The 16,091-nt window shown below is 41.1% G+C and overlaps 1 protein-coding gene across 1 annotated transcript in view; it reads right to left on the reverse strand.

Moving 5' to 3' along the window:
• etnk1 (ethanolamine kinase 1) overlaps positions 1 to 13,653 on the reverse strand; it is a 35,117-nt gene extending 21,464 nt beyond the window's left edge. The window contains exon 1 of the mRNA XM_036577721.1: positions 13,355 to 13,653. Coding sequence (XP_036433614.1) covers positions 13,355 to 13,501 — 147 coding nt within the window. The 5' untranslated portion in view covers positions 13,502 to 13,653. The remainder of the gene's footprint in view (positions 1 to 13,354) is intronic.
• Between the last annotated feature and the right edge of the window lie 2,438 nt (positions 13,654 to 16,091).

Genomic DNA, 16,091 nt, shown 5'->3' on the forward strand with positions numbered 1-16,091 from the left:
TTTATTCTTTTCAATAATAATAAAATGTATTTTAATATGTAATACTACTACTACACTCTTCAAAAAGAAGGTTCTTCAGGGGTTCTTCATTAAAGAAAATGGCTGTATATATAGAATCATGAACACTCGAAGAACCTACTGCATCATTAAAGGGTGCTTTGCATCACTAAATGGTTCTTCAGATTGATGAAGGCTGTGTTTTACATGGTTCTATATAGAACCTGTCTGAAAAGGAAGCACTAAAAAGGGTTCTTCTATTGTTACAGGCTTGACACTAACAGTAGAAGAACGCTTTTTGGTGTTATATAGAACCCTTTTCAAACAGGTTCTATATGGAACCATCTACAACACATTCTCCATCAATCTGAAAAAACATTTCCTCATGCAAAGGGTTCCTTGAGTGTTCCACCTTAAATGGAACTCGCCTTAACTGATGTACCTCACAAAATATCTGGAAGGGCCTGGCAAACAATTCCTAAGGTACAAGTTTGTAAGATAACTTTTCAGGAGAAGGAAAAAACATACTTTACTTTTAATGTGAATCAATGGAACCAGAATTTTTTCCAAGTCATTTTGGGTCGTTTCTTTTGGTCCATTCTTCATGAAATTTACACACAACGTAAAGGCCAACAGGTGTTTTCAGATTATGTCAATAACTGAAAAGTGCACGATATGTTTGTTTATCCTCGACAGCATTCTGGCTTGTGATTAGGCAAAGGTTTCAGGCCTGGTAGACCAACCAGGAAATATGTTTGGGGCAGAATGTTTGACTAGTATTTTGTCATGAATTAAATGAAATAAAAAATTGTTTAAAGTTTTTAATTTTCAGTGATTTTAATGGCTTATTTCAGTGTACTTTGCTGCATGATGTGTGCAGAAAAAAACAGCACCGGGTCTCTGGGACTCTTCCGCTTCGCACATACAGCCTGTATGAAAGTGCTGACCACTTAACATGGTCACCGAAATGAAAAGCAAGACTTTTCGCGTCGCTCATGCTACGCAGAGGCAGTATGTGTGAATCAGGCCTGAGGCTGATAATTTTTTATAAGCAAATATCTTCTGTTAACAATATGATTCTAATATAAGCAACATAATAAGCAACCTAACAGCAACATTACAGTCCTACTCTGCACTGAAGCTTAAAGTCACACAGCATAAACAACTTCTTTTGGCTCATAAAGCAGCAGATCAGATTATATTTTACTAATAGTCTATTAATCTGTAACCTATTGATGACTCAAGTGCAAGAAATGACTTTTCTAGGCTCCAGGAAGTAAAATGTGACCAAGTCACATGTTCCAGTTTCCTGGAACCCAGAAGAAGATCAACAACTTGGACTCTACTTTTTATGTACTTGTTTATTTTACCGTTTTGCCCCAGGATGCACTCACAACGTTTGTGTGTGTTTATGCGTTCATGTACCAACAACATTCATCACCATTTTCCAACCTCTTATCACCTCTTAGAATTAAACAGGCTGTTTTTGTGACTGTCCCTTTACGACTCATATATGTAAATGAACTTTGTTCTGATCGGCTGCCTCACTTAAAACTCAATCCAGGCTGAAACACTGCTTATAGCTTCAGTAATGTGAATGGGCGGGGCTAAACTGCTGCCGGCAGATACATGTGTATATGTTTTGGTTCATCACAAAAACACTGAATTCAAAACAGGCTGTTTTTACAGCTTGTTCTCCACACCTGGACTGTATGGACTGAGTGTGCAATGCTTTGAAGCTTTAGTAATGTTTACATGCTATATCAAACTCTTAATTAAAAAAAAAAGCAATAATTTATCTATTTATTTTGGATATGTGAACTCCTTGAGACCACCGGTGGTCCCAAAACGCACTTCGTCATATTCTTCATTACTTTCATATTTCATAAGCTACATTCAGAAGGTGGGGGGCGTATGAGAGCTGTAACTGTGTTCCTTCCAGTCAAATAGATGGGTGATGTCATTTAAACCCTTATAATAAAAGAAGCTGAACTCATAATTTTTTTTTCTACTGAAAGTCGACCCATTTTTCCACAAATCTGGGCTATAAACTATAAACAGATGGCGTCTCTTCAGTGATCTGCTCTGTAAACATTATTTTATAAAATAATACAAAGAGCGTCTAAGATTTTTGGCTTTCAGCAGTAAATTGTAAGCATATAGCAATATGTGTGATCATAAAACACGTTCTGTTCATTTGAGGCGAGCTTTTACCAAAAAACAAATAAATAAAATAAAAATTTACATTCATTTCATGCAGTTATTGAATAATTTGCCTTACGATTTGGTCATGTAAATTCAGATGGACAAACCAAAATATACCCTGGAGAACAAGAGGTTAACTAGAAAATAAAATCATGCATTAAACATATTAGTGATGTCACTACTTAATCAATAAAATATTAATATTATACTACATCATACATTCACACTACAGAAAGTAATGCTAATGATTCCAGAGGCAGGTTTATGAAATAAGAGACGTCTCCATTCACATTACAGTCGTGTGCAAATGTTTGTGCACACCTGGTCGAATTACTTGTGAACATAAGTGAACACATCCTCTACAGATGTTTCAGCACATTTTAATGCACAGTTACTGTTTATTCGCTTAATTTAACATATTGGGTAAAAATCAAACAAACCAATAAAATAAGGCCTGTGCAAAAGTTATGGCACCCTTCATATATTTTGTTTTTCTTCCCCAATATGTTAAAAAATAGCACATAAATAGAAATTGTGCATTAAAACGGCAGTAAAAAGCCATATTTAGGTGTGTTATCCATAGAGAACTCACTGTCCGTGCCTGAATGGCTGTTGGTTTTAAAACAAAAAGGCAGAAGTTTGTTCAGTGGCAACATGCGTGCAAGTTCTTCTTGCGTGTGGGCAGTGACAGACTGGCTGACTTGAGCTGAGCTGCGGTTGCTACCAGATTGTGCTGACTGACGCCTTTTTTGTGGCTAGCGCAGTTAAGAACACACTAGAAACGGTGTTCTAGCTAAGCGTTCTAGACAGGCTAGGCATAGGGTCTTGCAGCCAATTACTTTGAGGCAGATACTCCGAGCACCTGCATCTGAAACCTGTTTCTGTGGCCGCACCGTTACAGTAAGTAGGGCAAAGTGCGGCACAAACTAATACAGGGCAAAACGCAACACGGATGTTTAATGTAGTTAAACAGGTTCCAATGGAACATGCTTTCGGTCATGTGCTCATACCCCTATAGCAACGTCATCCATGAATCAGCAATCGGGTGTTCCTTCAGGTCCCCCTGCAGACTGTTTATGTAACACCAAAGCAACGATTCTCATTATTAGTAGATTTTGATTACTGTGCAAGTTAAGTGTACAAGCCTGAGTAGACTGATAAATCAATGTGATCAGTTATTAATCTCAGCGGTTCTACGCTCATTGTCCATTTTATCAGCTCCACTTACTATATAGGTGCACTTTGTAGTTCTACAGTTACAGACTGTAGTCCATCTGTTTCTCTGATACTTTGTTACCCTGTTCTTCAGTGGTCAGGACCTCCATGGACCCTCACAGAGCAGGTACTATTTGGGTGGTGGGTCATTCTCAGCACTGCAGTAACACTGACATGGTGGTGGTGTGTTAGTGTGTGTTGTGCTGGTCTGAGTGGATCAGACACAGCAGTGCTGCTGGAGTTTTTAAACACTGTGTCCACTCACTGTCCACTCTATTAGACACTCCTACCTTGTCAGTCCACCTTGTAGATGTAAAGTCAGAGACGATAGCTCATCTGCTGCTGCACAGTTTGTGTTGGTCATCCTCTAGTCCTTCATCAGTGGTCACAGGACGCTGCCCACAGGACGCTGTTGGCTGGATATTTTTGGTTGGTGGACTATTCTCAGTCCAGCAGTGACACTGAGGTGTTTAAAAACTCCAGCAGCACTGCTGTGTCTGATCCACTCAGACCAGCACAACACACACTAACACACCACCACCACGTCAGTGTTACTGCAGTGCTGAGAATGATCCATCACCCAAATAGTACCTGCTCTGTGAGGGTCCATGGGGGTCCTGACCACTGAAGAACAGGGTAAAAGGGGGCTAACAAAGTATCAGAGAAGCAGATGGACTACAGTCTGTAACTGTAGAACTACAAAGTGCACTTATATAGTAAGCGGAGCTGATAAAATGGACAATGAGCGTAGAAACAAGGAGGTGGTCATAACGTTATGCCTGATCAGTGTATATCCTTGATCTGTATGACTGAGCTGATAAAAACCCGTTTTCTACATTCGAGAATGAATCTTTTCATTGAATTGGACAAATATTTCAATGTTGAACGCCATACTTCACACCTGCCTTGTTCGGTGCCAACCAATCAATATTTCTCTTTAATTCGGTTCATTTTGACAGGTGTGAACACTCCAGGTGTTCACTTTGGAATTCCAAAAGCTGGGTTTAGTTTGCTGCTAGTGGGAACACGGTTTTATGACGGTCCACACCAAACAAACACCACAGCGTGCTTTTCAGCGAACATCAGCGCTGCAGTGTCCACTGAATCTGCCTGTTTAACATTTGACTCTGAAGACAAGCTCGTATTGTTCTCGCAGCACGAGATTCTGCTCAGAACTGCAGACGAGCAATAAAGAAGCATTTGATTTTGTAACATGGACTGTGAGGAGGCTGGGCCAGACATCAACAACCTGATAGAATTTAAACTGACGCGTAATTTAACCAATATATCGCTGTAGAAAACCTCATATCTCCATTTTTGTCGTTTTCCAGTTTTTGACATAATTTGAAAATACCTGTCGCCCTCTACATTGTGTGTAAATTTCATGATGATTGAACCAAAAGAAACGGCCCAAAACGACTTGGAAAAACTTCTGGTTCTATTGACTTACATTAAAACTAAAGTAGGTTTTTTCCTTCTCCTGTAAAGTTACCATTTTGGAAATACGAGGTTTTCTTCCGGCAACAGCGATGCGTCAATCATCCAGAAGCAGGCATCAAACAAGATTCATTTCCATTATTATTGCAATACACATTAAGCATTAAGCATCTTCATTTCAATGTAAAATAACAGGTTTGATTAGTGATGCACCAAAATGAAATTTCCTGCCTGAAACCGAAACTGAAGACGAACCCGGCCGAAAAACCGAAAACGTAAAACCGAAAAACAACGCTAGGCATGCAACAATCATCCGAACAACACGGCTGTCCACTGATCGCGACACTCCGCCCTCACCACTCCGTTTGTTTTCCTAAAAACAAGGTGCAAACAAGGAACCAGGTGTCACATGAGCTTGGACAGATTGCGTTTTTGTCGGAGCTGTAAAAAGTCTCATTGTCGCCCTCATGTAAAGTGAAGCGTGTTCTGTGCAGCCTGGCATTCCAGCCCTAATCATGTGCCCTATGAGGGATTGAGCGGATGCAGGAGGAATGTCAGGAATTTTATTTTTGCCCCAGTCAGTAAGGCCTGGCATGTGCTGAGTGCCTCGTTTTCCTTCATCACTGGAGAAAACAGTCCGATGGCTGCCACACCCCCCCGATACACTGAGTGTACAAACAAGTCACGCCCTGCCTCCTAACCTTATACAGAGCAGCACGTCGTCCCTGGAGCTCGGGAGCTCGGGAAGGCAGAAACTGTTGAAACTGGTTTTTAATTTAATTACTTGCAGCATGAATACGTAACAAAAAGCACCAAACGACGCGCATTAATTTGATCAATATATGCATCCGAATCTTCTCAAGAGGAGTTGACCTGATTTTTCAAAATGAAACAATATTGAATCTTTTAAAATGTATACAGTCATTCGAAGGACTTATCGGTAGAGATGGAAAGATCGATCAGTTAAGCATCCATCTTATGCTAACCGTACACTAGAAGACTCTGAAAAGACTTTAAGACTAAAGTCTGACACCCTCTCACATCTAAAGACAGTGTCATGGTTTTTACTCACAGACTATGATTTTACAAAGACTAGAAATCTTGCAGTGTCACTATTTGCAAGACTGCAGCTAGATTTTTGAGATTATTCCCCATCATGCACCTGGTGGAAATTTACAAGCAGATAAGCCCTTTTCCTTCCACTCTATAGTGGTACAGATGGGAGGATACGTTGGCTGGGCGTGTAAAGGTCTGAGGCTCTGCCCAGTTCACAGTGGAACTGTATACTCTGGTAGATCATCACCCAGATTTAGGGGGCGGTCGTGGGCTGGAGGTTAGGGAACCAGCCTTGTGACCGGAAGGTCGCCGGTTTGATCCCCTGAGCTGACAGTACGTGACTGAAGTGACCTTGAGCAAGTCACCTAACCCACCTAACCGGGCGCCGTGGATAGGGCTGCCCACCGCTCCAGGCAAGTGTGCTCACTAGTGTGTATGTGGTGTTTCACTGCACGAATGGGTTAAACGCGGAGGTCTAATTCCGATGTGTTCAGACACAGTTGGCTAAAAAGGTTCATTTCATTTCATCGCAGTCAAAATGAGAAAAAGACTGACCTAAGATGGCCGTCCTGACCACCTCACACTAAACGATCGAGATGACGTGAGCGCGACGCAACTCCAACAAGACTCTCATGATTCTATTCAGACAATGGTTACTTGTCTGCGACAGTGAAATCGCCTGAGAAGTCGTTTGGTGTGAGGCCGGCTTTAGCCGATGCTGAGATGTGGAGAGACCACTGAGAGCTGACAGGGCTGAATTAGGCTTCCTATTCACCAGCTTCCTCTTCTGAGGTGCCAGAATGTAACTGCTGCACCATTTAAGGTGGAACGGGACAATTCGAACAAGAAGTTGGTGAACAGGAAGCCAAACTTCAGCCTTGTCGTATCTATTTCACTAATGAAAAACATTTTTGCTGAAGTATATTATTACACATTCAGCTCCGATTTCACTGTAAACTCCCTGTGTGCAGAGCTGTAATAACGTGGTTTGCTGTCAAAGCTTTGAGGATTCGTTTCTGTTAGCAGGTAGGCGTCCATGCACTGATCTTAGCTTAGCTTACACTGCACTAGTTTTATGACATATATCTTTGAAAATAAAAATAAGATGCAGAACTACAAAGGTTGTTTCAGCCTGAAGCGGCAGAATGTAGCTGCAGCACCATTTAAGGTGGAACGGGAAAATTCGAACAGAAAGCTGGTGAAAAGGAAACTGCAGCTTAATCAGAGCTGAAAGGTTTGAAAACGAATGAGGAGGCTGCTCTGTTTCTGTTTGAAAGGTGGTAGTCCAGGCGACCCCTGGTTCCTATCACCACCACTGAGAACAATTAAAACAACAAAATAATTCGTCAATAACAAACATCTAATAAACCAACATTGCTCGCTGCCGCCCTCTAAAGGCGTCACTAACAAACATCAAATAAACAAACGTCGCTCAGCGCTGCCCTCTAAAGGCGTCATTAACAAACATCAAATAAACAAACGTCGCTCAGCGCCGCCCTCTAAAGGCGTCATTAACAAACATCTAATAAACCAATGTTGCTCGCCGCCGCCCTCTAAAGGCATCATTAACAAACATCAAATAAACAAACATCACTCAGCGTCGCCCTCTAAAGGCGTCATTAACAAACATCAAATAAATAAACGTCATTCAGCGCCGCCCTCTAAAGGCGTCATTAACAAACATCAAATAAACAAACGTCGCTCGCTGCCGCCCTCTAAAGGCGTCATTAACAAACATCAAATAAACAAACGTCGCTCAGCGTCGCCCTCTAAAGGCATCACTAACAAACATCAAATAAACAAACGTCGCTCAGCGTCGCCCTCTAAAGGCGTCATTAACAAACATCAAATAAACAAACGTCGCTCAGCGCCGCCCTCTAAAGGCATCATTAACAACAATCAAATAAACGAACGTGGCTCAGCGCCGCCCTCTAAAGGCGTCACTAACAAACATCATATAAACAAACGTCACTCAGCGCCGCCCTCTAAAGGCGTCATTAACAAACATCAAATAAACAAACGTCGCTCACCACCGCCCTCTAAAGGCGTCACTAACAAACATCAAATAAACAAACGTCGCTCAGCGTCGCCCTCTAAAGGCGTCACTAACAAACATCAAATAAACAAACGTCGCTCAGTGCCGCCCTCTAAAGGCGTCACTAACAAACATCAAATAAACAAACGTCGCTCAGCGTCGCCCTCTAAAGGTGTCATTAACAAACATCAAATAAACAAACGTCGCTCAGCGCCGCCCTCTAAAGGCATCATTAACAACAATCAAATAAACGAACGTCGCTCAGCTCCGCCCTCTAAAGGCGTCACTAACAAACATCATATAAACAAACGTCACTCAGCGCCGCCCTCTAAAGGCGTCATTAACATACAATAGTAAACAAACGTCACTCTAAAGCTGCTACAGACCCACAAAGTGTCAATAAATATGTTTTCTGCTTGTCTTTATTTGTATGCATGTGCTTCAACCTCAACACAACTGATGAAAATGTGTCTGTTTGTTGTGACACAAACACATGATTGCGAAAGCCATCAACCGCAGAAACGAACTGATCAGCTCAATTGTGATGAGGGGATTGTGTATTAACTGTGAGAGGCCTACCAGCTATATATAAAAATACATCAGTGTCCCATATTGATATTGACCCAACAGTCTTCCCTACTGAAAGAGTCTGAGTCACTGTTTTTGTGATGTCATGAAAAACCAAACACATATATTACATAAATCTACCTACTCAGCCTAAACAGCAGTTTAGCATTAAATACTCACATTAAAATTACAATCAGTGCTTCAGCCCGGACTGCTTTTTGAATGAGGCACAATACGGGTCAGCCAATCAGAACAGAGCTCATTTACATATATACTTTAAACTTACACTTTAAAGACACAATAACAAAAAGAGCCTGTTCAAAAGAGTAAAGAGAGGCTGGATATTGTATTTTATCAGTGAATTAAGACTTTTTGGTACATAAAAAACCATCATAAGTATGTTATATGGGCCCTTTAAGGCACAGCCAGCATTATTTATTGACTTTAGGAGGGAAACTGTTTTACATGGACAGCGTCTCGTGACCGAGGCCCTCCCATCTCCACGAGTGGAGGACTGGAAGGTTCCCGAAGCAAAGCTCAATGCAAATACTGCCGCACCTGGCAAATCCAGAGCCAAACCTGCTCTGCTGAACCACGGGGCAAGAAAACACCCCTGTCTCCATAGCGCTGCCAACAAAAAACACCGAGAAACCTGAGATGAAAAGAGTGCGCTAAATAGCGGGCACAGAACTAGAGCGACGGGTTTGAGTTTCTTTTTCTTGTGGTAAAACGGAGCAGACAATGCGCTCTCAGTGCCCCGGTCCTCGTAGGACGGTTTGTCTTTCAATTAAAAGGCAAATAAGCAGGTTCTCAGCCTGTGGGTGAAGGTCACGTTTGCCATTCTGAAGCCAAGTACTGTTTCTGTCATGGTAATAAACCACCTATTAGGCCGCAGCACATTTTAGCTTTGCCACACTTCCGACTGCACTACAGTTAAAGGGAAACTCCGCTCACTTTTCAAAATTTCTCCATAACTCATCATTTATTGTTGAGATGTAAACAAAGTCATTCAGAGTGTTTCGAAACAATTCAGAACGTCTTATACAGTGCTGGTGATAGGAACCACAGTCACAATGTTGGCTAAGTAAATATAGCCATCTTATTTGCAATTCAAAACAGCCAGCGCATCTTCAAAGCTTTATATATGACACTGATGATGTTAAAATCTGAACAAGTATGTTTTCTTTGGCCACTACTTTGTCGTATAACATTTGACATGTAACTCGCTGCAATAAATGGCTTTTAAAAACATGTTTTAGGCCTCGCAAAACTATCATAAAACAATGTCAGAGATATTCAGGCAGGGTATACATAACCATTTCATGTAGTAACTCTCTGTGAGGGAGCTTTTAGAGGCAGAGGTTGGCAACACTCATGGGGGCTCAGACCCGGATTTTTCTGTAAAGCTGCTTTGTGACAACACCTGTTGTAAAAAGCGCTATATAAATAAACCTTGACTTGACTTGACGTCTGGTTCCTATCATCACCACTGTGAATGATTCTGACTCGGTAAGTTTCTCTAGAACAGAGCGTTTCACACCAAACCACTCTGAACAACTTTGTGTCTCAACCACTGAATTAAGGAGAAATTTAGAAAAATCGGTGGAATTCCCCTTTAAGCTGTTCAGACGTCTGGTTCCTATCGCCACCATTGTGAATGATTCTGACTCGGTAAGTTTCTCTAGAACGGAGGGTTTCACACCAAACCACTCTGAATGACTCTGTTTACATATTAACCGGTTAGTTATGTAGAAATTTTGAAAAGTAGGTGGACTTTCCCTTTAACACAGGAAGCAGATCCAGCTAAAAGTTGCTTGAGTGATTCTAAATTGGTGTTCCCCTCTTGTATGCTGAAGAACACACACACAGTACATGTGCAAAGTCAAGGCAAGGCAAGGCAGAGGCTGTTACGGCGGCCATCATGTGCACTTCGCAGGCTGTAACATAACCAGCTCATTTCCTCTGACACGTTTATTTTTGAATCTTTCACACTGTAACGCTCCCCACAGCACTGTGTAGTTAAAGAGCAGGAAAAGGAAACGCGACCTAGAACGCTTCTTTTGACAACTTCAAAATAAACTGGCCCTCGGATATCTTAAAGGACAATTCCACCACTTTTTCAAAAATCCTGTGTAATTCAATCATTGAGATGTAAACAGAGTCGTTCAGAGTGGTTTGGTGCGAAACGCTCTGTTCTAGAGATACTTATCGAGTCAGAACTGTTCACAGTGGTGGTGATAGGAACCAGACGTCCAAATATTTTAAAGAGGAACTCCACTGATTTTTCAAAACTCCTCCATAATTCAGTGGTTGAGACACAAAGTTGTTCAGAGTGGTTTGGTGTGAAATGGTTCATTGTTAGAGACTCAGGTTTCTTTATAGTGGTGGTGATAGGAACCAGGGGTCGCCATGTCTACAACACAAATATGTTTCTTAGGGACTATTTAGTCTCACAACGCCATGCATGTACCCCTCCGCCATGAATAGATGTTTAAAAATACATTTCAGGCCAAATTCTTATTGTAAAACTATCATGTCTCAGATATCAGGTGACACAGTTGTAACTATTTAGTTTACAATAAACTTCCTATGACACAGGCATTAAACTTTGGACGTCTGGTTCCTATCACTACCACTGTGAATGATTCGGACTCGGCAAGTTTCTCTAGATCGGAGTGTTTCACACCAACCCACTCTGAATGAGTCTGTTAAAATACTTAAAAATACTTTGCCTGACGTCTGAGACTTTGAGAGGAGGTTTTGGCCTAAAGTATCATTTTTAACATCCGTAGACGCGAAGTACCCCAACAAAAGTTATTTTTTCTAATTTTCAACTTTTCATCATCATCAACATCCCATATAAACTCAGAAGACGTGTAGGTTCACTGGAGGTTTTGGATGGTAAATAAAATGGCTATATATTTAGGGTTTGTGCACTTCAGTCATTTTCAAAGTATAGGGCTTATCCAGAACCAAAGATTAAATGCTGGAGTACTGAATTTCCACAGGGACATTAAAAGAACCTACATTAAAGTGTAATATTGGTGATTTTAACCTCTTATTCTTCAGGGTATATTTTGGTTTGTCCATCTGAATTTACATGACCAAATCATAAGGCAAATTATTCAGTAACTGCATGTCAATTATTTCCCCTCAAATTAACAGAAAATGTGTTTTATGATCACACATATTGCTATATGCTTACAATTTACTGCTGAAAGCCAAAAATCTTAGACGCTCTTTGTATTATTTTATAAAAATAATGTTTACAGAGATCACTGAAGAGGCGCCATCTGTTTATAGTTTATAGCCCAGATTTGTGGAAAAATGGGTCGACTTTCAGTAGAAAAAGTTCAAAAGAGTTCAGCTTCTTTTATTATAAGGGTTTAAAACTACATCACCCATCTACTTAACTGGAAAAAGACAGTTACAGCTCTCATACGACGCCCACCTTTAGAATGTAGCTTATGAAACATGAAAGTTATGAAGAATATGACGAAGTGCGTTTTGGAACCACCGGTGGTCTCAAGGAGTTGAAGAGGTTAAATTAATAACAGTTTGCAAAGACAGACAGAGAAGTGTGTAAACTCAATGTACGTTAAGTTGCAGCTTACAACATAAAACCGGCTCAAGGATGGTAACACTTAACGTCACATACATTCACATATTTTATGAAATTAAAATGAATACAGAAACGTTTTTCCATGTACATTTGTCAATTTTATTATCTTTCAAGGAGAATTCATTACTAGATTCTGGCACATTTACTGTCTGTGACTCTTCCTGGTTTTACGGATCCGTATGAACTCTGCATGTTTGGGTTGTAGACATGGTGACCCCTGGTTCCTATCACCACCACTGTAAAGACATCTGAGTCGCTGAGTCGCTGAGTTTCACGTCATCCCACTCAGGAGGACTTTGTTTAGATCTCAACGAGTGAATCGTGCAGACACTTTGAAAAGTTGGTGATATTCATCTTTAATTATTATTAATATGCAAATAGGGAATACAAGCATGTGACCGGCTCCTAATCCACCCACCCACCAGCAGCTTACTGACATTCAAGGGGAATTCCACTCATTTATCTAAATTTCTACATAATTCCGTGTCTGAGATGTAAACAGTCATTCGGGGTGGTTTGGAGTGAAAAGGTTTATTGTTGGGACTCTTTACAATGGTGGTGATACGAATCAGGCGTCGCCATGACTACAACATAGACATTTATAGACATTTTACTTACTTTCCAAACCACCAATAAATCTTCTGAGTTAATATAGTGTAATACGTAATGTTGACTATGTTTAAATAGTGGAAAATCTAAAACTAATAACTTTTCTTTGGGGACTATTTTGCCTCACAACACCCTGCACGTATCCCTCCGCCATGAATGGATTAAAATAAAATGGATTAAAATACATTTTAGGCCAAAACCATCTTTAGGCAGTGAATTCATTACCATTTCATTCCTGTAGTAACTTTCTGTGAGGGAGTTTTTAGAGGTGGACGTCTGGTTCCTATCACCACCACTGTGAACAGTTCTGACTCTCTGGAACGAAGCATTTCACACCAGACCACTCTGAATGCACTTTATTTACATATCAACATACCTCAACAATTTAGTTATGGAGAATTTTCAAAATATGGGTGGAGTTCCCCTTCAGCAACGCGCCTCCACAAATGAATGTCGCACTGAAAGTCGGAGCGTGAATGCGCAAACTGGTGACGCAGCTATAGCGCCTTCTGCCTTATATAGCTAACTTATATAACGTGGTAAAGGGGGCGGGTGGTCTCTAGCAGGGAATAGACCCCTCTTTGATCCGCGCGCGTGCACGAGCGTCATACCTTCATGTTGACCTCTTTGGGCTTCCAGCTCGGTCTGAGCTGCTGGATCAGCCGCAGCGCTCCGGGTCTGAAGTCGTGCTCGTCCACAGTCACGTTGAATTTGGGCACGACAGGCGCGCCGTCCGGTACGTGGATGTAGTTGGCCATCGCGGAGGGGGAGAAACGCCGTGCGGAGCAGATGTGGCGCAGCAGAGTGCGGGCTTTTTCACCGAGAACCAGCTTTAACGCGCAGCGGACACACCTCTACTGCCCCCTCCCCTGCAGGAAGACCGCGCGGTGCATGCCGGAACCTGTGACTCATCGGCCTACGTCAGAGGCTGCGTTCAAAACAGACATGAATCCATTGATCCTAAACCCAGAACCTCCGCCGCACCTGCTCTGCCACGGATCCCGCACAGAACAGCTCCTAACCTCCGCCCGGTTAACGTGTTGTTTGGCTTCAGTCATTATAACAATAATAAAGTTCATGAATGTAAATTTACTCGGTCCAAACCAGATTTTCTCAGATTTGAAATAGAAGCTGAACAATACATCACTTCTCTTAGATAGATAGATAGATAGATAGATAGATAGATAGACAGGCAGGTATACAGATAGATAGATAGACAGGCAGGTATACAGATAGATAGATAGATAGACAGGCAGGTATACAGATAGATAGATAGACAGGTAGGTATACAGACAGACAGACAGATAGACAGATAGATAGATAGACAAGTAGGTATACAGATAGATAGACAGATAGATAGATAGACAGACAGATAGATAGATAGACAGGCAGGTATACAGATAGATAGATAGATAGACAGACAGGTAGGTATACAGATAGATAGACAGACAGATAGATAGACAGGCAGGTATACAGATAGATAGATAGACAGACAGGTAGGTAGACAGATAGATGGATAGATAGATAGATAGATAGATAGATAGATAGACAGACAGATAGATAGACAGGCAGGTATACAGATAGATAGATAGCTGTCTCTTCTTAATGGAATTAAAATCAGTTCTCCAATCCTTACATTGTAGAAACTAAGAAAAGTAATACATTTTTGAATTACTGAAATAATAATAAAAATGCCAATCAGCACTCAGTAGCAGTAATGTTAACCAATCAGCACTCAGTAGCAGTAATGCTAACCAATCAGCACTCAGTAGCAGTAATGTCAACTAATCAGCACTCAGTAGCAGTAATGCCAACTAATCAGCACTCAGTAGCAGTCATGCCAACTAATCAGCACTCAGTAGCAGTAATGCCAACCAATCAGCACTCAGTAGCAGTAATGTTAGCGTCCTGCTGCCCAAAACTCGTTTGCTGTGGAAAAAATTAAACATACAGGTGAGTTTTCTTTGCTTTTTTAGTAAAATACAAACTTCTACTGTCTAAAATTAGAGGAAAGTTCTGGGCGAGTGATTAGAAACTGTTTTAACTTTTTGTTTTTAGCTGTTTAGCTCCATTGACTCCCATTCATTGAGGACTCAATCATGGGTGCCCTCCGGCTTTGGCTCCTCGTAAACTATCTGTGGCATATAAAATCAGAGATGTTACAAAGAAGGAGATGGTCACTGGTTAAAATATGAATGAGACAGCTTGCCACACTCAACATGGCATCTGTTTGGGGAGAAAGTCCCGCCCTTCGAGAAAAAGAGCCAATCAGCTCGCTGGTTACTAAGACAAATGCTATAGACTATTTATGAGGCTCAAATATGTTTTTTAAACAGTAATTTGACCTTCAGTTTTGAGCATTTTGGTCTCCTTCCATTCAGAGAGACAGGAGTTTGGGCTTGTATGGCTGTGAATAACTGCCCGGCGGTGTTGCGAAGATGGCCACTGAGTGGACAGACTTTTCTATAAAGACTTTGGTGAAATTCAAACAATATATCTTTCTTTTCCTCTCATACCGAAAGCGAAGGAGGTGGATTTTAAAACTATAAACATTCGTCCATGCAATGAATTCTCAATACACACATATTTAATATGGATTGTAATGCTCTGTAAAGAAGACAGTTCTTTACAGATCGATGGGGAATGTTTCTGACATGGTTCTAGATAGCACCAAAAAGCGTTCTTCTATTGTTACGATGTCAAGCTTGTAACAATAGCAGAACGCTTTTTGGTGCTATATAGAATCCTTTTCAAAAAGATTCTATATAGCACCATCTATAGCCGTTCTCCGTCAATCTGACAAACTCTTTCAGGATGCAAAGAACACTTTAATCATGCAAAGGGTTCTTTGAGTGTTCATGGTTCTATATAAAACCATTTTCTTTACTAAAGAACCCTTCAAGAGCCATCTTTTCTAAGGGTGTAGATATTTAGTTGAATGTTACTTAACGACAGCCTGAGCGTGTACATAACATCTATAGTGGAACATCAAAGTAAAGTATTACCTAAAACCTTAGAACCAAAAATATTAGAACATCAATTTTTTTCATGCAGCCTGTCTAAAAGTTTTGGGAAAGACCTTGCTTGGCTAAAAAACACTTTGTTTCTGCACTTTGTAGTTCTACAGTTACAGACTGTAGTCCATCTGTTTCTCTGATACTTTGTTAGCCCCCTTTTACCCTGTTCTTCAGTGGTCAGGACCCCCATGGACCCTCACAGAGCAGGTACTATTTGGGTGGTGGATCATTCTCAGCACTGCAGTAACACTGACGTGGTGGTGGTGTGTTCGTGTGTGTTGCGCTGGTCTGAGTGGATCAGACACAGCAGTGCTGCTGGAGTTTTTAAACA

This window comes from Colossoma macropomum, unplaced genomic scaffold (assembly GCF_904425465.1).
Source record: "Colossoma macropomum unplaced genomic scaffold, Colossoma_macropomum, whole genome shotgun sequence".
Taxonomy (NCBI): domain Eukaryota; kingdom Metazoa; phylum Chordata; class Actinopteri; order Characiformes; family Serrasalmidae; genus Colossoma; species Colossoma macropomum.